Source organism: Alternaria infectoria (genome assembly GCF_024043175.1).
Source record: "Alternaria infectoria strain BMP 0036 chromosome Unknown scaffold_31, whole genome shotgun sequence".
Lineage (NCBI taxonomy): Eukaryota > Fungi > Ascomycota > Dothideomycetes > Pleosporales > Pleosporaceae > Alternaria > Alternaria infectoria.
The window spans coordinates 63,388-85,156 of record NW_026250720.1 but is presented as its reverse complement, the minus strand read 5'-3'; the positions used below and the strand labels follow the sequence as shown (position 1 = coordinate 85,156).

Sequence of the window (21,769 nt, the reverse complement as noted above, 5' to 3'; positions counted from 1 at the left end):
TCCAGAAGACAGGTCTTGTGCTTGAGCGGGGGGGGGCGGGGGGGGGGGGGGGGGGGGGGGGGGGGGGGGGGGGGGGGGGGGGGGGGGGGGGCTCCCCCCCCCCCCCTGACGAGCCCGCCCCACCGCCAAGCCCCGGCTCCATAAAATACCCGTCCTGTACCTCGGTGAAATTCCCCGAACACCAACATTTCACCATTACCCAATTCCGCATCTTTCCACCACAACCGCATCCTCTGACAATTGAATCACGCGGTTGCCGATCCGTTGAATGGAACTTCACGCCGAAGTTGCCTAGACAGGTAGGTATTGGGAAAACCGGGGGGCGAGGGTGTGAGTTACTGAGGAAGATGCTCCGTGGCCAATGAGCGGGAGGGATCGGTATGGAGGTATGGGATGGAGGGTACAGTCCGTAGGGGCTTGCGATGTGACATATGGGGTGTGGGTGTTGTTGGTGGCCGTGCTGTGACGGTAGATGAGGAGCTTGCCAATGGTTATGTTTGCATATAAACGTACTTTTGCGTGTATATGAGACTTGCAATGTGTTCAGATCATGGCCATGGCCGCATACATGTTCAGCGTAAAGACGTCACGTGGTGATGTCCCGCCCAGGTGCACGGTATCACGAGGGCACTTGCATTCCAAGGTTACCTACTTCACTCTGATGAAAACTATGCGCAATGCAAGACAAAGACAATACTCAGATGCGAAGATATGTATTCTACTATTACAACGATGGGAACTACATGCGATGCGAGAATATGTGATGCAGGGGTATTGTGTTGCCAAAAAACGCCAAATGGGACTGTGCTGGGCCGGAGCCGAATGATGTGATGCGAACGCCCAAACTACCGATGATATGCCGGGGGGTATCTTACTACAAGACTATCGAGAGAATGCGGAGAAGAAAAGGAAATATCGCTACACAACGAGCGATATTGCGCCACTGGTCTGTCTGTTGCCGGGTCTGCCGGGACCGCATTGGCCAGGTGCAGCAGCCATGCGTGGCTTGAGTGAGCTGCGAGATGCAAAATGCAATGCTCATGAATGAACACATCAACGACGCGACCGTCTCCGGCCACTCGACTCGCCACTCCGATTGCTTGGTCTAGCTGAAGCCTGCGAACTGCTTACGCAATCCCAATTGAAAGGTATCTGCGACGTCGGGATAGTAACACCTTCATACCTTCGCAGCCTCTCTCGTCGCGGAGGTGGGGAGGGTTGCGCGAATGCTTCTTGTCGGACCTCCTCAAGCGCCTGGTTGGTAGCGGCGAGTACAGCGAACCGTCTGTCAGGCACGCGACGAGCAGTTGTGTTTGGTGTACGAGAGCGCGCTTGGCGCGGAGAAGAAGCTGACTGCTCGTGCTGACGAGAACGGTGGTGGCGGTTTTGGGACCGTGATGATTCCGGGCTTGTCTGAGACGCAGTCGAGGAGCGATGCTGGCGGGATGAGCGGTTGCTTCGGGGTGAAGAATCCAGGGTCTGGTAACTGCGGTGTTCGCGCTTGGGTGTCTTTGGCGGGGAGGGTGCAAAGAGTGACCACCCCCGAGAAGGTTCTGGTCGGACATTCTTCTTCGATTTCGAATGTCTTACAGGGTCGCGCTTTGCTCCGCGCCCGCGCAGAGTGCTTTGCGACGTTTGCTTTGGGTGCTGCCGCCGACGGTGTTGACTTCGGTGGGGGCGTGGGTTCAGCAGAGCCTCTTGTGATGAGTTGACGCTACTTGGCTCAGCTGCACGGCGATACACCTGCGGCACTTCGACGTCCAGTGTCGAGCGGCGTCTCTCGCGAGTTCGGTATGCATCTTCGTACTGGTGTTGCGATCGCGGTCGGTGCTCCTCCCTCTCTCTTTCGTGGCGCGGTGACCGCGGAGATCGCGGGGTAGAGTCACCAGATCTTCTCCTTCTGCTCGAATCCTTTGAACTGCGCTTCTCGGAATATTCTGCAGCGACTGGCCTTCCCTCTCCATGAAGCGCGCTATCCGCCGGTCGGTCCCGCCTCTTCTTCTCGTCCGACGACGACGAGTCCTTACGCTTTTTGTTGCCTGGAAAGCCAAAGTTGAAGGACCAACACATTGCGATCAAGATGCAAGTCTCGGATCGCTATGCGCCTAAGGTTCAAGTCCAGTATCCAGGTTCTGAAGAGGTGATGACTGCATGCATGCAGATGCCGAAGTTCGGAAAGCTAAATTCGACGATGGGGGACGCGGGTGATACTTAAGACGCGCGACACAAGCCAATAGACAGGAACAATCTAGCGTTTCAAGGGAAGGAGACTTGAGAGAAGCGGATTGAGAATTATGATATCATGTGAAGACAAAGAGTGTTCCGGCCGGGCAAGGGAGCAAGTGCACCGCAGTCGCGGCGTGGAGGCCAAATTCCAATAGACGCATGGCCATAAGCTAAATCAAGAAAGGATTCAGTCAAAGTACCTTGTATCGAGGGTTTGCGCTCCAATCAGGGCACAGCCCACTTGATGGTGTGCGAGAAAGTGACTGATTCGTAAGTTTGCACACAGTGGCTTACTGGGCCACATGACACCTCGGGCTCCAGCTGATCGCCTCATTGTCTGGCGCACTGCAGATGTCGGTCTGCAGTGAAATGGAGTGTAGAACACTGGAACACCAGCGCAGGGCCGGCTGTCAGTCTTATAAGCTGCAGCGATCTGCCCGCGACGTTTATGCTTCTTTGTGTGCGGCTTCTGTGCGTACCTGCGTCGCTGCTACGTGGCACCTGTGCTGTACAGAAGAGCGGCGGGACGGTTGCGGGACGATCCTGGGTGCAGAGTTCGGCCATGCTGCGAGGGTGATGGGCATTGCTAGCTGCATGCTGGTGCATGATGGTGCAGGTTAGCTGCATGATGATGACCGCCTGACCAGCCGAGCGCTGCAACATGTAGGGTTCCTTATCCTTATCGGCCCATCAGCGACGTCATTGGTGCGAGAGCGCCCCACCGCCCCAAGCGAGCTGTGAATGCTGGCTGCGATGCCTCGCAAGGTTTCAGCCATTCCTCATCATCGCCTTCAAGGGTTGCACGGCCGCGGGAGTGTGCTGTTCCTGCTTTTGCACATCCTTAGCACAGACGGCGTTCGCGAGACACACGCTCCGCCTCGACGCCTTGCTGCAAGCAGTTCGCGCGCGTCGCGGAGTCTTGGTAGGTCCGAGATAGCTGGCCAATAGTCGCGCGCAGACGCCTTCTCCCAACCAAGTCATGGCGTTTCCAATGAATCGAGGAACCATTCGGAAGCAAGGCAGAGCAATCTATATTGCAATTGCCGCGACCGACACCATCAGAACGATATCGGCGGCGCCGGAGTATTGAGAGCAGCCTGGGTTAGAACATGTCGCATGCTATACGATGACTCATCCAATGAAGAGCTGGGCCTGAGCCGGAGCTGATCGACCCTCAAGAGGTGGGGATGCGGTAGAACCCGAGATCAAGTGCTCTGGACTCGTTCCGATGGCACCTGCACGAGTCCTGTCAGTTCGGTGTCGGGCTGTTGCATGGCGACTTGGCATGACCTCGCGTCAATGATATGTTGCGTCATACAGGAGAGAGACTGAAGAAATGATCTGAGAACATCGCGGATGGAATGCGACATGAGGAAAGAGCGCGAGGAGATGTCGGAAACATTCCGCTGTCCTGCCGAAGGCATCCACCCACGCTGTGCAATCACGCTAATTTCACTCGTGCCGCGCGCGCATCTTGCGGAAGCTTCATAAGCTACGGTGCACTGATGAGCGCAAAGAAGTCGAACTATCAGAAATATTATATGCAGGCGGAAAGAATGGATGGTCGAGACAGAAGCTGAAGCCCCAGGCAGTGCAATGGCTCAGCCCCAATGTTGTCGCGACTCATAAGCCCTGCCACGCCGCCTGCACGCTCCTCAACCTTCTTATTCTTGATCAATTCAGCTTGCTGCATTGAATCTGCCTCTTCAGCTAACAGCGAACATCCACATCAATGGATAGCTTACGAACGCAAGCGCGGGCGCGGTTTCTGTCAGAGCAGAAGTTCAAGTATGGTGCCGAATTACACGATGCTAGAATTTCGCTGTTAACCGTGGCGCAATATACGAAAGTCGAGACAACTGTCAAACTAACATATATTCATTGGTCCCAGACTTCTGGGATCTGTGACCAGATCAATACCACTATCCCCAAGAACGGCGACGCGACAGCAACAGCATCAATGCGGCTGATAAGCTTTGAGCGCGATTTTGACGGAGTCCTTTATATCGACCAGCGAACTTTCCTGGACATCTTTGACGACTTCGGGTATGATCCGTACTGGCTTAGCATGATACTGTCTTCGACGTACGGGTTCTTCTCTCGTATGAAGGAAGGTGGCACGCAGTATACTTACTACCTACATACCGTGTCGTATACGATGCTATGGACTTACGACTCTCATGAGATGACAACCAAAGCCGTGCTCATTCCCCGAGAACGTTCCCAATATCCTCAGCGGATCTTTAAGAGTGTGATAGACACCATCATCTACCACAAGGATCTTGTGAGCGACGCGCGGTTCTGTCCTCTCGTGTGTGCCATACAGATGGTCCGTTGGATCGAAGGCACTGCTTTCGAAAACTTGGCCCGCATTCGATCCATAGAGATTACCACTGGCCATGGCGCATGGCATGATGTGCAGCACGACTCTCCTCCAAGTACGGATGAGCTAATGAAGGACTCTAAGCGGCTAGGGTTCGTACTTACAGATCTCGCAAATATCTCCCGGCACGCTTGCATTGTGAGAGCAGTCCTCGACGACCTTGCATCAGCCCAGCCATTGTCATCTCGGCAATCGGCGCTTGCGCAATCCTCGAACACCACCAGTGTTCCAAGCCCCTTCGATGACATTGTCGATGCTGCATCAATGTTGGGAGGCCAGACGAAATCGGGCGAACTGCAGGCGGGCTACCTCCAAGAGCGAGGCCGCACACAACAGGCTGTAGTACGTTGACACCAAAGATCCAGGACGTCACACCACCAGCTGACCATGAACTTCAGATCTTCAATCTACTCACACGCGAAGATGCGAAGGTTAGCAAGGAAATTGCACTAGCAGCACGAAAAGATAGTTACTCGATGAAGACTATCGCGATCATGACCATGATCTTCCTGCCTCCTACCTTCTTCGCTACTCTTTTCGCTATGCCTTTACTCAAGTGGGACGGACCAAAGGTCATACATCCAAGCTTTGGCATCTATTGGGCTGCCTCCCTACCAACCACTGCGGCAGTACTTCTGATCTGGCATTGGATGTCATCAGAGGAGACCATCTTCGTTAAGGGATGGGCGTGGATTAAACCCGGAAGGCTCGAGAGCGACCAGGATGTTGACGTAGATAAGGCTCACAACGACTTGGAAGCGTTTCGCTGGAATGGACTGAGGTACAAATCGAAGCAATAGGGAGTGGGATACTCGCAGCATTTGTGTATCGACATCCATCAATGAGGAAGGTTCGTTCGGCTCTTCCGCATATCTCCGCGTCTTTATCTCCGGGTGGGGCACCCCGCTGTCGTCATCTCGCGACAACGACGGCAGGCGTGAAGCTCTCCATCATTAATCCTTACTCCGTACTACCGCACAACTCAGACAAAACGCCAAGATGCCTCTCATCGCGCAGAACCCCAAAGACCGAGTCATCCTCGGATTGATGACATTCGGTACGCTTCGCCGATCAACACCCCAACACCATGACTAATGCATCCCAGGTCCCGACGAGACCAGCGGCGCGCGCATCACAGAGTTTGACGAGTTCACCAAGCATCTCGACTACTTCCAGTCCCAGGGCTACGATGAGATCGATACAGCGCGCATGTACGTTGGCGGCAAGCAGGAGGCATGGACGCGCCAGGCGGGGTGGAAGGACCGCGGCTTTACTCTCGCCACCAAGGTGTATCCTTATGAGGCTGGTGTTCACAAGCCTGATAGGTTGAAGGAGCATTTCGAAACTAGTCTCAAAGAACTGGGAGCAGACTGCGTGGACATATTTTACCTCCACGCACCAGACCATTCCGTGCCATTCGAGGAGACACTCGGTGCTGTGAATGAGCTGCACAAGCAGGGAAAGTTCGTCAATCTGGGTCTCTCCAACTTCGCTGCGTGGGAAGTCGCAGAGGTGTACAACATCTGCAAGGAGCGGGGTTGGGTGAAGCCGACCATCTACCAGGCGATGTACAACGCAATCAGTGAGTATCTACCTTCTCATGCGGAGGGCATCGTCTAACCGTGCAAGCTCGCGCCATCGAACCCGAGCTCATCCCAGCGTGCCGCAAATACGGCATCGACATCGTCATCTACAACCCCCTAGCCGGCGGTCTCTTCTCCGGCAAGATCAAATCCAAAGACATCAAGCCCGACGAAGGCCGTTTCGGCACCAAAGCAGACCGCGTCGGAAGTATGTACCGCGACCGCTACTTCAAAGACGCCACGTTCCAGGCTCTGAAGATCGCTGAAGACGCTGCGCAGAAGCACAACCTGACGCTGCTCGAGATAGCGCTGCGATGGTGCGTTCACCACTCTGAACTGAAGACGCGTGTGAAGGGCGGAAACGATGGTGTGATTATTGGTGTGAGCAGCTTGAAGCAGTTGGAAGGTAACCTGGCGGATCTGGAGAAGGGACCGTTGCCTGATGATGTTGTCAAGGCGTTGGATGAGGCTTGGATGGCTGCTAAGGCTACGGCACCGACTTACTTCCGGTAAAGAGGTGGCATGTATAGCTTGATCTTATGCGCATCTCTCGATAGTCTTAGAATCGGAATTCAAATTTGAGGAGGGCTGTAGACCTCTGCAGGATCTCCGTTTACCTATTGTCAAACATTATTAATATGTTGCTCTGCAAGATGCAGGAGTCTTAAAAACTTAGGTTCAGGGCTCATGTGAAGCTGGAAGTGCTTGCGTCAACGCGTTACGACCTACGCTCCAATTCCCGAACTCTGTCCTTCACGCTACCGAACGTCTCATCACCACCTTGACCTTCCCCTGCTTCTACATCTGCCGCTCTCTCTTCTCCCTCGTTCGTCTCCTCCTCTTCATCATCTGGAACATCTGGATCTACGACATTTCTATTCGGATTCTTCCTTATAAATTCGCCCATTATATCTCTCGGATGTGGAATCTTCTGACCGAATCCACCATTGGATGGCTTCTCAGGAGGACCTTCAGACATTGCGCTAAAGCTTTGGATATGTTCTTGCTAAGTTCGGGGTAAGCTGGAAGTGTCGGTAGTGTGTGATCAGGGCGGTGGGGCAGGTCAATCGAGAGGCAAGAAAAGCGGTATTTATATGCCAGATCCAATAGCAGTTGTCGTTCGCTGACTGAGTGTCACTAGTGTAACTGACGGATTGAAACGGCTATGCAGGCCAAGATAGGCCGTTTGAACGTGTTACAACCAACAGTCTTATCATTGTCGCATCACGGCTCATACAAATCCATATTATCCTGCCCCCCCGACGCACCACCAGTACACGGCGTCTTAACAAACCCATCTTCACCTCCACCCTCGTTTGCCAGCTTCACGCTCTCCCCTTCCACGTCTTTGCCATCAACTCCCGTGGCGCCACCAACGTCCGGCTCTTTGACATATGGCGTATCATCAGTCTGCGTTCCCTTCGAGATGGTAGACTCAGAGGGATCTGGTGTATGAACAGACTTCTCTCCGTCAGACTTCTTGCGTGACTGCTCGTCCACGTACTGACCCCACAGGTTACGCCTTCTCTTGCGCTCGTTGACGTGTTCGGCAAAGCGTTCTATGTTGTCGGATTCTGATGCCGCAGGCTTAGCCTTGGGCTGTTCGGAAGGTTGGTCTCCGGCCATGTCGATGTTGCACGATGGTTGAATACGTGAGAGATGATGTTGGCATAACTACGAGGTTGCGCTGGACTTGAGCGAGCATATATACGTGGTGCTCATGCTACACCGACCCTAGGGAGGATGTCATGCAGGCGTTCATGTATCAAACGCATTCGATACCAACGTTGGCCTCTTCGCTCTGTCTATCTCCGCGCTCGCGTACATACCCCTCTTAGCCGTTTGCATCCCAAGTCTAACAAGACCAACCAGATGATGTACACCGGCCAGCACACCATCGATCACTTGCACATGACTTCCAACCGCCTCTTCAACAGCAGCTTTCATGTTCGTCATGCCAGCACACCCAAGCGTCAACACATCTGCACCATCAGCAACCAACCTCTTGCCTACGTCGCACATGGTACCAAGCACTTCCTCTTCAGGCTTCGATTCAAGTTCCAAAACCCCGAGATCACAACTTCTCACCCCAGCGCAGAACGACTCCAGACCGTAGTGTTTCACAGATTCCTCCAGCGTATACTGCGATCGTCGCGTTGTTGCGATGATGCCAAATCGTCCACCCAGCGTTCGTGCAGCGAACAGCGAGGCCTCCATAATACCAACAACCGGCTGTGAGAGTGCTTCACGAAGGACCTTTATGAGTGCGTGATCGCTGTAGCAAGCTATGAGGAAGGCGTCGTACTGATGTGCGACGGGTATGATAGCTCGGGCGGCGGCGGCTGCGGACATGATGTTGTCGAAGTTTGATTCTATAGCTGAGGGCGCTGGTTTTGGGGCTGTAAAGCCGTACACGGTGACGTCGGGTGGTAGTGTTGGTTTCAGCATTTCTAGACAGGCGTTTGTCATTGATTTGGTAGTGTTGGGGTTGCAGAGGAGGATGCGAATGTGCTTTGAAGATCTGGCGCCTGTGACGGAGGCCAGCGGCTTACGTTTACCATTGCTCGCTGTAGCCTTGGGTTCATGATGCGCGTATTCCGATTGTACTAGTCGCGGCGGTTCGACGACTCCCGTTTGCGAAGTCAAAATGCCATAATGCTCTGTTCGTCGATGCCTGGCAAAGTCAAACGTCCGCGTTTTTCCTGGTAGGCATCGATCAAGATCGCAATCGGCGACGATGATTTCATCCTCCTCCGTCTTGCTCTCAGCCATGATCTTCCCATCAGGCCCGATGATAGTCGAGCCTCCTACCAGATCGTACTTCCCATCGTCCAACCCGCATCTCGCTGCGCTGACGGAGAAGCATGCATTGGTGTATGAGTGGGCCTGCATGACTAGCTTGTGATGGAAGATGGCCTCAGCACGTGCCTCCGCTGGACTCACATCGGGGGACGCACCCCACATCTGAGGAGCGAAGCCAGGCGTGTTGAAGCCCACGAGAACAACTTCGACGCCTTGGAGACCCAAACACCTCCAAGCTTCTGCCCAACGTCGATCGTTGCATATCATCATGCCGAAGATGGGCTCGCCGTGTTCAGGTGTGGTCTCCACCAGGCCAGGTACTCGGAAGGCGTTGAACCCTAAATTACCCGGCTTGAAGTATCGCTTCTCAAGCTGGTTGACGGTATCGGGCTCGGGGAAAGGGTCAACATCTCCGGGTAAATGCACCTTTCGATACTTCGACAAAATAGATCCGGACTTGGCGTGATAATAGACGCAGGAGTTGTAGTGGTCGCCGTCATCTGTTGCCTCTGCGAATCCGATGCAAATGTCGACCTCCAACTCCTTAGCTCGTTCGAAGATAGGTCTTGTGTTTTCTGCTGTAGTCACATCGCCGTGCTCGAAGAACGACTCGAGTTCCGCTTCATTGGTGATGAGATAACGAGGCAAGAAGGTGGTAAAAGTACATTCTGGGAATAGTACAACATGTGCGCCTTGCTCAGCGGCTTGATTGAGAAGACGGACGAGTCGGTCTATGGTGTTTTCACGGATGTCAGTGCGATGGACTGCGCCAACCTGTGCAGCGGCTATGCGGAATGTGCGCGACATGCTGTTTCGACTGGCCTTGGAGGAGTACAGAAGCGTTCTGAGTGCGCACTGGCAACTCGAAAGGATAGTCGATCACACGTCTCGTCATTTCGAGGACCGCGAGTTGTTATGCGCGTCGATGAGCTTATCAAAGGTGGGATAGGGAGATAGTGATGAAGTTCTGGCGATAGAGGCGGCCAGTCGCGTGAAGCCAAGGCGGTCTTAGCGCCCCCCGCACTTCCCGAGGTCAAGCCTTCCCCGCTGCCGACCTTGCACTTCACTCCTTCTATGTATCCTATCAACTTCAATACAGGAGCTTGATGGCATAGCTTGCCTATCGATCATGCGCCCATGTAGATCTGCTATACTTTACTTACTCACTTGCTCCTTCTAATTCCGAATCTCACCAGAACAAGGCGGTGAAGCTATACTTAGCTTTCCTTCCGCATGCCGAACTGCGACGTCACGTGAGCGCCAGGTACCACCACATCATTAATGGAAAGCACAATGATTTCCGCAAGCGATCTAGCCATCGAACCGTCGCCCACGATCAACGCAATCCTTAGATGCGCATCCGGACCCGAGTTCGCAGGTACAACAATTAACATTAGTGATCGAGGTTAAGGCGTGCCTTGTGGGTTAAGCCCAGCCGTGACATCCAGCTTGGCATGCGACAAAGCCACACGACTCGCCCTGATCACAGCATTCCGGCCCCGATGCGTACAAGCCTTTGAAACGTCTGACTGTGCATGTCGACCACAGACTTGGCGGCTGATTCCTGTGGTACCTTTTTACGTCAATCGCAGGCTTAGCGTCATTATCACATAGCCGCGACCGCGAATAACTAAACAGAATCAGGCGTCCTATTGCACCACAGCGAAACAAACAAGGCTGACTACGATGTGACGTCAATCCAGCAGGGCGATGCAAAACCCTCGGTGCAACACGGTGGCTGGCCTTGGGATGTACAAGATCAACTCGACGCGCTCGTTCTACGTAATCATCACCACTCTCAATACCAAACAACCTCTACAAACACATTCCAAACATGGCATCAAGATCATCCCGACTCAGCAGCGCCCTCATCGCAGCATCCCTCCTAACCACCTCAGCTCGCGCCCAGAACAGCAGCATAACCTACTACCCCAACTCCGACAGCTGCCCCGACCTAAACCGTTTAGGCGACCACTACGAATACCCCGTAAACGGCAGCGGCACAGCAAGCGTCTCCGACCTGCGCATCTCCGTCACATTCGGCGAGTTCCGCGATCCAGACAGGTGGAGCAGGTCATTCGATGCCCAGCAAATGGTGTACCTCAGCGCTCCCCCCAACAGTCTCGACCAAACTTGCGTGTGGTTTTTTCACGGGGTTGATGGTGTTAGACAAGGCGACGACGAAAGCGGCTGCGATGGCGTACTACCGCAAGAATGCCTTGACTACCTGGAAAGCGAATTGACGCTCCCAGATGACGCGCTAGAGCAGATGACCAACGGCACCAGCGGACGCGCTTCGTTCGTATGCCCTCCACCGCACTTGAACGAGACAGAGATGAAAGAGATCTGTGGATCCGGTTTCTCGAGTAGCATGGGCATGATCGGTACGTCGGGTTTTTAGCTCCAAGTTCCCTTTATCTATGCGTTCGGTGTCTTTACTAACCCGCTTAATCTACAGGAGGCACCCTCAACACAACAAACATGACCTGCTCCGTCCCCCCAACCGGCGTCCAACTTCCAGAGGGCTACCACACCGCCCCGCTCGTCGGCTACGGTCCCGCCGGTGTAGGCAATTCGAGCTACGATCACGAGTTGGACAATTTCACCATGTACGACGAGTACATCACTCGTCCCCATCCTGTTGTTGTCGCATCTGTTGCGAACGGGAAGGCGAAGACAAGTGTTGTCTGCATCGCGCCCGACAATGTGCTTGAGGGGAGCCGTGTGCCTGCTGAGTCTGTCAATCAGCCTAGCGGTGATGGTGATGATGACGAGAGTGCTGCGGTGGGGATAGCATGGGGACGGAACATGGGTCTGGCTGTGCTGACGGCGGGGGTGGTGGGTATGTCTTTTGTGCTTGCGTAGAGGGATGTATGGAGAGCATGGCGAGTGGAAGTTAGTGTGTTATTAGAGATGATGGATACAATATACCCGCATATATCAAGACAGGTTTCACGAAGAGCTCAGTAGTTGGCAATCAGCATGTTTATTGACTCCAGATACTGTTCACGGATCATCGTGCTGGGCTTGAAACCATTTTTACACATCAACTACCTCGACAAAGTTCACCTCAGCATACTCCAATCCCTCAACACACTGCCAATCCCTCACCCATACCCAGGTCTGCCATATACACCATCTCCTTAACCTCCGCCTTCCTGCTATTATAGACCCCCCTATCAGCAGCAACCACAGCCATCACCGCCTCCTCCATGCGTCCCGCAACCCCCTCGTGGTCCCCAACCGCAAGATCCCGGGCATGCAGCCAACTCAAAAGTAGCTTGAAGTCGGCAAACGTATCCCTGGAGCGATCATCGAGGATATGTGGGTGCGATTTAGCCCACACAAAGAGCTCTACGTCTATACATGCTGACCTGTAGACATCGAGGTTCCTGGTCGTGGGCTTGGTGTGGAGACGGGCGAGGTCCATTAGTCTGTCTAGTTCGGTTTCGTTGGTGGGGTTGGAGAAGGTAAAGGTGTTGTAGGACCACGTGCGGATGCGGAGGAGCTGGGCTGCTATGTCTTCGCTTCGTATCTCGGCTTTGTTGCGCCATTGGCCTGTCTTCTCGCCCCACCTGTTTATCTTTTCACCCCGCCTGACCGTGTGCTCGCTCTGCTTTTCCGGTGTTGTCTCCTGCTTAGAGACGATGTCCTTCCTCAGGAACCTTCCAGCCCATTCACCTTCGGATACCGAGTTGTGGAGAGATGATAGGCCTGCATCCGCACCCGTTCTCATTGGCCTTGCTAGCTGGGCAGACTTTGTGCCTTCCCTCTGTCGTTCGCGGGGGTTGCGACGCAGGTTGTTTAGGTACCAGTAAGCTCGGCTGACGTCCTCAGGAGCATACCAGAAGTAAGGGGTATCGAAAGTGCCAGATCCACGGAATTGGGCGGGTGAGCTGCGGATCAACCAGACGATAGCCATCACAACTCGAAGGAGCACAGGCGGGGGGCCGGCACCGAGTCTAGATGTGGCACCGACGGTGATAGTATGGTGTTTGAAGTCTTCACGGTCGTCTACGTGCCATACCCATGGCTCCAAACTCTCAATGTATGCTGCAACAGTGGCAAGAGCCCCGCCGTCATTACAGATGATCCGCAAGACGTCGGTAAGGTCGATTCTGATGTGCGTGAGCGAGCTGAGGGTCTTGATGTATCCCCAGCGCTTAGGATCTGATTCTTCCCATGTGCGCATCTGTGCTGTATCTGAGAAGCAAAGGTAACCGCAGATTCTGCGTCGCCCGAAGTTTTCACCAAGGCACAGAATTTGCCAGCCAACTCTGTTACCTTGAGGGTCCCAGGAAGTCACCCTGCTAGCTTTTCCAAGCCTGACAGGGATAGTATCGAGTATAGGGTCGAAGTAGCGCGAAAGTAGAAAGAGGTAGCAGCGTGGGTCGCGGAGGCAGTGTTTGGAAATATACTCGTTTGCGCACTAACCCAATCGGGCGACTTCCTCTCTCACCCCGACGACGACCCCGATTAAACAACCGCGCAGCTCAACCCAAACCTTGCTTGCCCGATTTGAGTCCGAACCTTAATGGCTACATATCATGAGGCGTGGCTCGAGAGCCCAAGTCCAACTCCGCCATGTCATGGTAGAGTTCATCTTCATCTTGCTCCTGCTCGTCCACATTCTCAGTATACACCACGCTCGCATCCTCTTCCTCTTCCTCACCGTCCTCAATATACCCAACACCCGCATCCTCTTCCCCTTGTTCCTGGTATTGACCTTCCCCCGGCTCCTCCACATGCTCAACATGCACCACACCCGGCTCACCTCCCTCTTGCACCGCATTCTCATGCCCCTCGTCCCCCACCTGTCCTGCATTCACCGGCGATACACCATATTCCGCGGGATCCAACCATTTCCTAGTCCAATCCGCCTTTTTGCGCATCCACTCCGCATCTATAACAACGAAATGTAGGTCAATCTCCACATCAGACTGCCCATCGAGATGAGCCATTAGCCAAGGACCTATCTCATCAGGATCAGCGGTGCCAAAGTCTTCCAGTAACCGCGCAGATGCGTGGGCGGGAGAGTAGCCCCAGCTTTGATATAGCACCTCAGCTAGTTCCTTGAGAATCTGCTCTATTTCATCGAGCTTCGTGTAGATGGGTTGGAGGCGGGCTTGTATATCCCTCTTTTGACTTTCGAATTTTGCTGCAGACGTGCTGAGCTGGGACCGATACACCAGGTCTACGCTGTCACGAACGCTGTGACCGCCAAACATTATGAGTTGATCGAGTTGGTCGAGGTAGGATCGTTCATCCGTGATACCAGCTGCTTGCATGAGATTTCGTAGTCGGACGCGGATATTATCTCTAGAGCTCGTCAATAGAGCATAGGGGTCGTGACTGAACCCGAGCCTGAGCCTGTCTATGTTTATCCTGAGGCCTTGCATCTTTGCGCGCGTCGAAGCGGCATTGCGGTATACGACGTTCAACCCATTGATGGTTTCCTGATGCGTAAGAATCTCGCGGCATACAGCTCTGGCTCGGGCTAGGGGGTCGTATCGAACGAGTTCGGTCTTGCATAGCGGACATGATCGACGAGCGGCCGTGGCAGTGACGTCTCCGTCTATCCATGTGCAAATGCAGTCTTTGTGGAAGAAATGATTGCATTTCCAAATCTGTACGACGTTTCCAGAGGTAGTATGTTCGACCGTTGCTGCTGCAATCGCTGCAGCAAGAATTCTGTCTTGGGTCGTCATGCCGAAGACGTGTTCATCCGATGGCTGCTCTTCTCCTTGGTCTTGATGGGCGAAATCGAGCCGGCATATAGCGCAGTTTCCATCGGTGGGTGGGTCGTCCACAGGTACCAGTTCATTCTTCACAAAGTCCTCGTAGTTGCCGTGGAATCCCCGTGCCACGGGGGATGTCGTCATGAGGACGGCGTTGTTCGCTGGGGTTTGTGTGGGGTTGTCCATTTAAAATAATAGCCATGGGGTTTTTGTATAACGGAAGCAAGTTCAGAAATTTAAAAGTACTACATACCTGGGAGGTTTCCTTACCGCGGTACCCAAGGTCTGGGAGTATGTTTTGCTATGACATCGGGTGATTAGCGAGCCACTCACGAACCCGCAGCGCAACATATCGCATCTCATCCACGATGGTAGTCCCGAATAAGACGTCGCAAAGGTCAGAGATTGGCTCTGGTGACTGTACCATTCAGTCGAAAGACAGTGCACGCGCCACTAATTCTGGATGTTGGTTTCCAACTCTCGTATTTCCGTTGGACGAGGGGCATAATTACTGAGTGTCTGTTGAGAGGCAACCGATGTGTTCCGCGGTAGCGAGGAGCTGTACCACGAGTGCGAGTCTGGGGTTAGCAAGATCCGCTCCACGAGGCATGCGAGAACGATTCGAGAACTCTGCGAACGCTTTCTGGTACCCAGCAAGATCATCAAAGACTGTGATACATCATCGTCCTTTGGAATGATACCCCATCCTGCGTTGTACTCTTAGCTGGTCAATCTCACTTAACAGCCCTCCCGCCAGCAGTAGCTATGCATCGCCGTCGCGAAACGTTCGTTGACTTTGCTTCTGCGCTGCACCATCCGGAAGAAATGCGGGCTCATTGCGATAACATATCGCGACGTGTGACTTCGTCGATCATGGAGGCTGAAGATGTAGGAGGTTGACACGTCGTCCAACCGCGACGATCCTGCCTTGTTTTTCAGCCAATGCCCAGCCCCAGCCGTGTCTGGGCAGTCGCGAATCGCGTCACCGCTTTCTCCGCAAAACCTCGTACCTCAGCTCCTCAGCTCCTCCATCCCAACTGCTCTGCGCAGGAAGAAACATCAATCGCATCTCGCATCATCGACGCGAGACTGCCTGAGCTACTCAACAAACCTCAGGTCCATCACGTTACCGTGGGGAGCCAATCGAGAGCTGCACAGAGCTCCAGGGCCCTCGGCCAACCACAGCCCTCCTCACTCCCGAATACCCGGAATCCTCCCACCAGGTACCGTCAGCATGTCGTCCGCCCGCCACGGCCACGACAACTCGCACAACGTCTCGCGCGTCCTGTCCGACCACTTCAACAGCCGTTCAAACAATGATACCGAGTCTACACCTCTGCTGCACAACATCATCCCCTCGCACATCCATCCCGATGGCGAAAGCGGGCGCAAAGGGTTCCACCCATCGCACTTCATCAACGTAGCATGGCGCTCTGGTAGCAATGCCGCAAAATACACAAACCTCCTTTGGCCGTTCGTCATTGTAGCTATCGTGCTGCATTTTGCCGCGCCGGGCATGCCGATTGCTATCTTTGCGACTAGCTACATCGCCATGGTGCCGGTGGCCAATCTTCTGGGTTTCGCGGGTCAGGAGTTTGCGAGGAAGATGCCGAAGGTGTCTGGAATCTTGATCGAGACCGCATTTGGTTCGATTGTAGAGATCATCCTGTTCATCATCTTGATTGCCAAGCACCATTCTCAGGATGGGTCGAGTGAACATGGAAACCTCATTCCGGTCATTCAGGCTGCGATTTTGGGGTCGATTATCACCAACTTGCTTCTTTGCCTTGGACTGTAAGTACTATGGGATCTTCACGTGTATACAAATACTGATTACGTCTCTAGCTGTTTCTTCGTAGGCGGCCTCCGCCAAATGTCGCAAAAATTCCACGCCTCTATCAGCGAAGTAGGCTCCGGCCTCCTCCTCGTAGCCGGTTTCGGTCTACTCATCCCCTCAGCCTACTACTCCGCGCTCAAAGGCTCCGCCGTCGCAAAAGCGTCCAAGCACCACGAGTTCACCGAGAAGATCCTGCAGCACAACGTCCTCAGAATCAGTCAGGTGACGTCGATCCTCCTCATCATCGCTTTCTGCATCTTCATCTGGTACAACGCGCGCTCCCAGCACTCGCTTTTCGATGAAGTTCTCGAGGCGGACGAGCACGCTGATCTCGACCACCATGAAGATCTTGCGAAGCCCAAGTTTACGTTTACGGAGTGCGTCGTCGCGCTCATCCTTTCCCTGGCTATCGTAACTCTCCTCGCCGTCTTCCTCGTCGAGCGCATCGAAGATGTAGTCGAGAATGGCGTGCCAGACCAGTTCCTCGGTCTCATCATGCTGCCGCTCGTTGAAAAAGCCGCCGAGCACCTCACCGCCATCGACGAAGCATGGGACGGCCAGATCAACTTCGCGCTCTTCCACTGCATTGGCCCAAGTATCCAGACCGCACTCTTCAACGCCCCGCTTGTGGTTCTCGTCGGATGGGCAATGGGCAAGGATATGGATCTCAACTTTGAGATCTTCATGATTGTGCTGTTGGTGTTGGCTATTGTGGTTGTGGGCAATTTCCTGAGAGATGGAGAGTCGAACTATCTGGAGGGGGCTATGCTTATCGTAAGTCTATCCTTGTCTGATGACTGGTGATTGGACGCTTTTGCTAATAATTCGAAACAGATCGTCTACGTCATCGTAGCTGTAGCAGCGTGGTACTATCCCAACCCCGATGTCGCTACTTCGAACGGTGCGGAGTAACGGGAGACGTTAGGAGAAGAATTGGAGGGGCGCGGACTGCGGCAGTTGGTACGGCGGACCGGTGGTCGATTCATACTGAGATATTTTGGATCACCGGGGTTTGCAAGGTAGCTGGGGTTACTTTTTCTTGCTAGAAACTATTATGTAACCAAAAAGTGGCTTTGAAGAAAGTCATTTATTGGTTCCATAACAGTTTCTAATAGGAAAAAGTAACCCCAGCTGCTTTGTGAGCGATCCCTTGGTCAATTACCGCGGCGTTGGGGCGTGGATGGGATGCAAGGAGGAGCACGCGATTATGGATTGCGATATGATCACTGTATGATACACGACACGATACTGAACAACAAGTTACCATACAACATTACTTCATTCGCATGAATCTATCCTTTCCAAACAGAATTTACATACTCCTTCACCTTCCACCTCACACCTAGTACCCACAATCCGCTCCCGCCAACTTAACAAGCTTAGGGAAATTCGGAGTACCGAACCCAGTAACCGGGTCCCAACCTTCAGTAACAGGGAAACCTTCAACGTTGCAACCCCTGCTGAATCCCTTGGTGATATCAGTCAAGCCCTTGTACCCCTTCTTATACAACCACGGGTTCATGAAACCCAGTGCAGGCTTTCCGGCCGCCAACAACGCGTCGTTGACGAGTGCAAAGATACCACCAGTCAGCGGGCACGAGGCTGAAGTACCAGAGATAGTACCCTCAGTCCCGTTCCAGAAATACGCGAAATACAGACCCTGGGCCGCGAGATCAGGGTAGCCGCGCCCGGTCTTGTTGTACAAACCCTCATACGTATCGCCGAGCGACTTTACGTACTTAGGAACAACCTTATCCTGATACCAAGGCCTTGCGAAGTAGTTGCTAAACCCACTGCCACTGCTGTACAAATCGCGGAACCCAGCCGTCGTATTGCGGCTCGGGCGGTAAGCAGATTCCTCAGGCTCGAAGTTCATGGTTGCACCAACAGTCGTGACATACGGGCAAGACGCAGGGAACGCGGGCTGGAACTGGTACGTGTTCTTGCCGTCGTTGGTGTAGCAGGTATCCGTGCCGCCGAGACCGCGGTCGCCAGACGAGAAAAAGAGGGTAGTGCCGCGAGCGCCCACTTGGGCGAATTGCCGGCATACGCGCTCGGCGTAGCTTTTGGGGATGGTTTGCTCGGGCTCGCCGTACGAGGTCGAGATGATGCGCGGGATGGAGCGTTGGGTTAGGAGCCAATTTACCCAGGCGAGGTAGGGTTCGTTGGTGTTTGTGGGGGTGGAGATGTCGGGGACGAAGGGGGGTTGGCCGCCGGTCGAGTAGGAGGTTATGGGTGTTTTCCAGCTTATGCCTGAAATGGCTTGGACGTCTAGGTTGGCTTCGCGGCTGATGCCTTCGACGGTGGATTGGTTGTAGGTCAGGGGACCGTCTTGGACTGGGCCGGCGTCGATGGAGATTTGCTTGAAGGCGTAGGCTTGCGAGACGGCTTCTGGGCGGTACTTCTCGAGGAACATTTTGGTGTCTGGTCGGATGGGGATTTCGCCGAGGTAGTTTGTGAAGCCGATGCTGTTCTTGCGGCTGGCTTTGGTGTGGTACCACTTGGTCTTGTAGAGGGTTTGGAAGCATTCTGGGGTGACGGATGTTACGTTGCATACGGCAGAGATGGACGTGTTCTGGGGTGTGTGGTAGCTCTTGGGGACCTCGACGGCCTCGTCGACGAATGTCGCGGCGTGGGCTGCGCCGCGGAAGAAGGATGTCGTGGGCTGGACGGTGTCGATGTGAGCGTGTAGGTGGCGCGGGAGAGACCAGGCTGTAGTACGCGCAACGACGGAGCCATCCTTGTGCTTGTAGTTGTGGTATTCGGTGTCGAGCAGACTCTCGACCATTTCAATGGGAAGATGGACGATGACCCAGTCCTTGGCTGAGCTGTAGCCGAGGTTGCTGGTGTCGATTCCGCTCTCGGCGAGCCACTCGTGCACCAAGTCGTGGGTTGCAGAGCTGGGTGCAACGAGTTCATCGACCTCGTCGGCACTCAGATGCTGACCGTAGCGGGCATGGTCAGGGTCAGAGACTACACGTCATTAGCTCAGATGCCGCCGCATACCTCTGAATAAAAAAAAACATACCCTCATGAAGATGGCGATCAAGCTCCTCAAACCTCCCCTGCTTAAGACCAATCTGCAGCTGAATCGTCTTCCCGCCATGCGACCTCTCAAGCTTCGTCCACTCCCTCGGCGCATAATGCGTCTCCTTAACCACATACGGCGAGCGAGCCTGAATCGGCGAAGCCAGCGCATCCCGCGCGGCAACAGCAGCCAACACAACAGTGGCGAAGATCTGCATCGTAGGTAGCGATTGTATAAGCGTCTCAAAAACAGATGCAGACAACAACGCGCACGCCCAGTCCCACCAAGCAGCCTTGCCAGCTATTTAAGCTCCTGCGAAGCTCCGCCCAGACTCGCGTCATACAGCTTCATGGTACCTTGGCGACCCTAGGGCAGGGCGCCCCATCTGGAAGGACGATAGTAAAGCGCATAGTACATGCATGTCGATCGCCGTATCGTCGGAACAGCCTTGACTGGATTGCTATCGCCTGCGGTACGAGCAAGGCTAGACAATCTCTTCATCGCGACAAGCTCAGCGTTGCCAAGCTGGCGAAAACAACAGTCGGCCTGTCCATCGCGCGTCGTGATTCGTGCGTGGTGTGTGATAACGCAAATAGCGATGTTCACAAAGGCGGGGTGTGAAGTTGGCATGATAGCAAGGGCATATGACGGGAACGCTCTAGCCTGCGGAAACGGCCGCGCTAACGCTGGATTAGGCAGCTACAAAACTTCGACATCATCGTGCGCCGCGATAAACAAGCAAAGTCAAGCCACTAGCTGTTGGCTCCGACGGCGTGTTAGCTGCTCTTGGGCGTGCTTGACTTGCTCTTGGAAGGTGAGGGAGTGGATACGCGTTCCGGACCTCGAGAGAGTGCAGCTTGTACCCCGCCGCCAACCCGGTTGACGGCATGCTGATGGACCCAGCGACGTCTTTGCGAGTCTCTTGTTCGGGCGATGGACAATATGGTGCTCGCGCTTATCTGTGACTTGATATGCGCGCGCTCGTGAAATATCTGGGCAGCGCGGCAGTGTGGACGGAATGAGTGCATCTCGTTGCATCTGCAGGAGATCTAAAGCTTACCTAGGTACCTAAAGACGCCCACGTCACCACCTAATGGGTCGTACGGCATCGCATCTCCTTATCTCTTTAATCTTAAGGCAGGAGGTATCACCGTGTTCGTGAGGGAGAATATTTAAACACCTCGACGCCTACATCGACGCTACGCCTTCAACTTTGCTTGCAAGGTTACCATCATCCTAACGTACCTAGGTAGGCTGCAAGACTCTACGAGATAGTCTAAGACCAACGAGACCTTCCATGGAATGAAATCGACAGACTATATGTCGCGTTCACACGGAGACTGTACCCCGATAATAAACATTGACTAATTGTTGTCGTGATCATTTCTGCGTTGTGGAATCGCGATGTCAATCGCAAACCCCCAGACTCTCTTTAAAGCACACATCTGCTCTCTTGAACGTGTATCGCATACCTCTTCTCGGCTTTTTTCCCACGAGTAAACACTTATCTAAGCTCATACACTGAAGCAACACGCTACATATCTAGTAAAGCTTGAAGAACATGTCGACCTCAACGCCTGTCCAGGATGGGAAAGCGAAGATGGAGTCGCGCGAAGCAGGGAAGGCGCCGCCTAAGAAACGGGAGAACGATGGGAAAGACAATCAAAAAAGCGGAAGCGTTGAGAATGACGTTCACAAGGAAGAAAGGAAAGAGAATGATGGGGATAAGGATAAGGGCGACACTCATCTGGAGACATGGGCGGAGTTTCTGAAGGGATCGGAGACGTGATTGCGCAAGGGCGCAACTAGTAGCCATGAGCGAAGTATCGCAGTACCGCCAATTCCGTTCCTTGGGTTAGTTTGCGAAAAACTAGCTATGGATATACATCACACGACCAGTTCTTGTTTGACATACCTAGGCAGAGCAAGCTCAGCGACGTTTAGCATTTAGCATTTACTATGAATTCAACTGCTTTCCCTTCTTCTACGCGAGATCACATCACCCAAGAGTGCCAGGCTAATAAGAACCAGCCACTGCTTCGCTATGTCATCCTGGATAAAGTCATCGAAAACGACTCCTCAGGCCGATCTAGATGCCGCAGCTCAAGAACTCTACCTCCCCACCAGAATCCGCGGTTTGTACACTTCCCGTCCCATAAAATCCCTCCCCGT

The 21,769-nt window shown here is 53.8% G+C and overlaps 9 protein-coding genes across 9 annotated transcripts; 4 read left to right on the top strand and 5 right to left on the bottom strand.

Moving 5' to 3' along the window:
* Nucleotides 1–918: 918 nt before the first annotated feature.
* On the bottom strand, nucleotides 919–2,790 carry J4E92_010077 (uncharacterized protein; the record flags this gene model as incomplete). Its single annotated transcript, XM_051501418.1, has 3 exons — nucleotides 919–1,015; nucleotides 1,184–2,039; nucleotides 2,706–2,790. The coding sequence occupies 3 exons, from the start codon at nucleotides 2,788–2,790 to the stop codon at nucleotides 919–921; spliced, it is 1,038 nt and encodes a 345-aa protein (XP_051348347.1).
* Nucleotides 2,791–4,186: 1,396 nt separating this feature from the next.
* J4E92_010076 (uncharacterized protein) lies at nucleotides 4,187–5,409 on the top strand (the record flags this gene model as incomplete). Its single annotated transcript, XM_051501417.1, is given in 2 exon segments — nucleotides 4,187–4,951; nucleotides 4,969–5,409. The coding sequence occupies 2 exon segments, from the start codon at nucleotides 4,187–4,189 to the stop codon at nucleotides 5,407–5,409; spliced, it is 1,206 nt and encodes a 401-aa protein (XP_051348346.1).
* Nucleotides 5,410–5,608: 199 nt separating this feature from the next.
* J4E92_010075 (uncharacterized protein) lies at nucleotides 5,609–6,705 on the top strand (the record flags this gene model as incomplete). Its single annotated transcript, XM_051501416.1, has 3 exons — nucleotides 5,609–5,666; nucleotides 5,715–6,191; nucleotides 6,239–6,705. The coding sequence occupies 3 exons, from the start codon at nucleotides 5,609–5,611 to the stop codon at nucleotides 6,703–6,705; spliced, it is 1,002 nt and encodes a 333-aa protein (XP_051348345.1).
* Nucleotides 6,706–7,950: 1,245 nt separating this feature from the next.
* Nucleotides 7,951–9,801, bottom strand: J4E92_010074 (uncharacterized protein; the record flags this gene model as incomplete). Its single annotated transcript, XM_051501415.1, has 1 exon — nucleotides 7,951–9,801. One exon carries the CDS (start codon nucleotides 9,799–9,801, stop codon nucleotides 7,951–7,953), a length of 1,851 nt encoding a protein of 616 aa, XP_051348344.1.
* A 1,027-nt stretch (nucleotides 9,802–10,828) lies between these two features.
* J4E92_010073 (uncharacterized protein) lies at nucleotides 10,829–11,859 on the top strand (the record flags this gene model as incomplete). Its single annotated transcript, XM_051501414.1, has 2 exons — nucleotides 10,829–11,378; nucleotides 11,453–11,859. The coding sequence occupies 2 exons, from the start codon at nucleotides 10,829–10,831 to the stop codon at nucleotides 11,857–11,859; spliced, it is 957 nt and encodes a 318-aa protein (XP_051348343.1).
* Nucleotides 11,860–12,082: 223 nt separating this feature from the next.
* Nucleotides 12,083–13,186, bottom strand: J4E92_010072 (uncharacterized protein; the record flags this gene model as incomplete). Its single annotated transcript, XM_051501413.1, has 1 exon — nucleotides 12,083–13,186. The coding sequence occupies one exon, from the start codon at nucleotides 13,184–13,186 to the stop codon at nucleotides 12,083–12,085; it is 1,104 nt and encodes a 367-aa protein (XP_051348342.1).
* Nucleotides 13,187–13,532: 346 nt separating this feature from the next.
* Nucleotides 13,533–14,918, bottom strand: J4E92_010071 (uncharacterized protein; the record flags this gene model as incomplete). Its single annotated transcript, XM_051501412.1, has 1 exon — nucleotides 13,533–14,918. One exon carries the CDS (start codon nucleotides 14,916–14,918, stop codon nucleotides 13,533–13,535), a length of 1,386 nt encoding a protein of 461 aa, XP_051348341.1.
* Nucleotides 14,919–15,966: 1,048 nt separating this feature from the next.
* J4E92_010070 (uncharacterized protein) lies at nucleotides 15,967–17,481 on the top strand (the record flags this gene model as incomplete). The annotated part of the gene is made up of 3 exons (XM_051501411.1): nucleotides 15,967–16,526; nucleotides 16,578–17,343; nucleotides 17,404–17,481. The coding sequence occupies 3 exons, from the start codon at nucleotides 15,967–15,969 to the stop codon at nucleotides 17,479–17,481; spliced, it is 1,404 nt and encodes a 467-aa protein (XP_051348340.1).
* Nucleotides 17,482–17,911: 430 nt separating this feature from the next.
* J4E92_010069 (uncharacterized protein) lies at nucleotides 17,912–19,814 on the bottom strand (the record flags this gene model as incomplete). Its single annotated transcript, XM_051501410.1, has 2 exons — nucleotides 17,912–19,542; nucleotides 19,598–19,814. The coding sequence occupies 2 exons, from the start codon at nucleotides 19,812–19,814 to the stop codon at nucleotides 17,912–17,914; spliced, it is 1,848 nt and encodes a 615-aa protein (XP_051348339.1).
* Nucleotides 19,815–21,769: the final 1,955 nt, after the last annotated feature.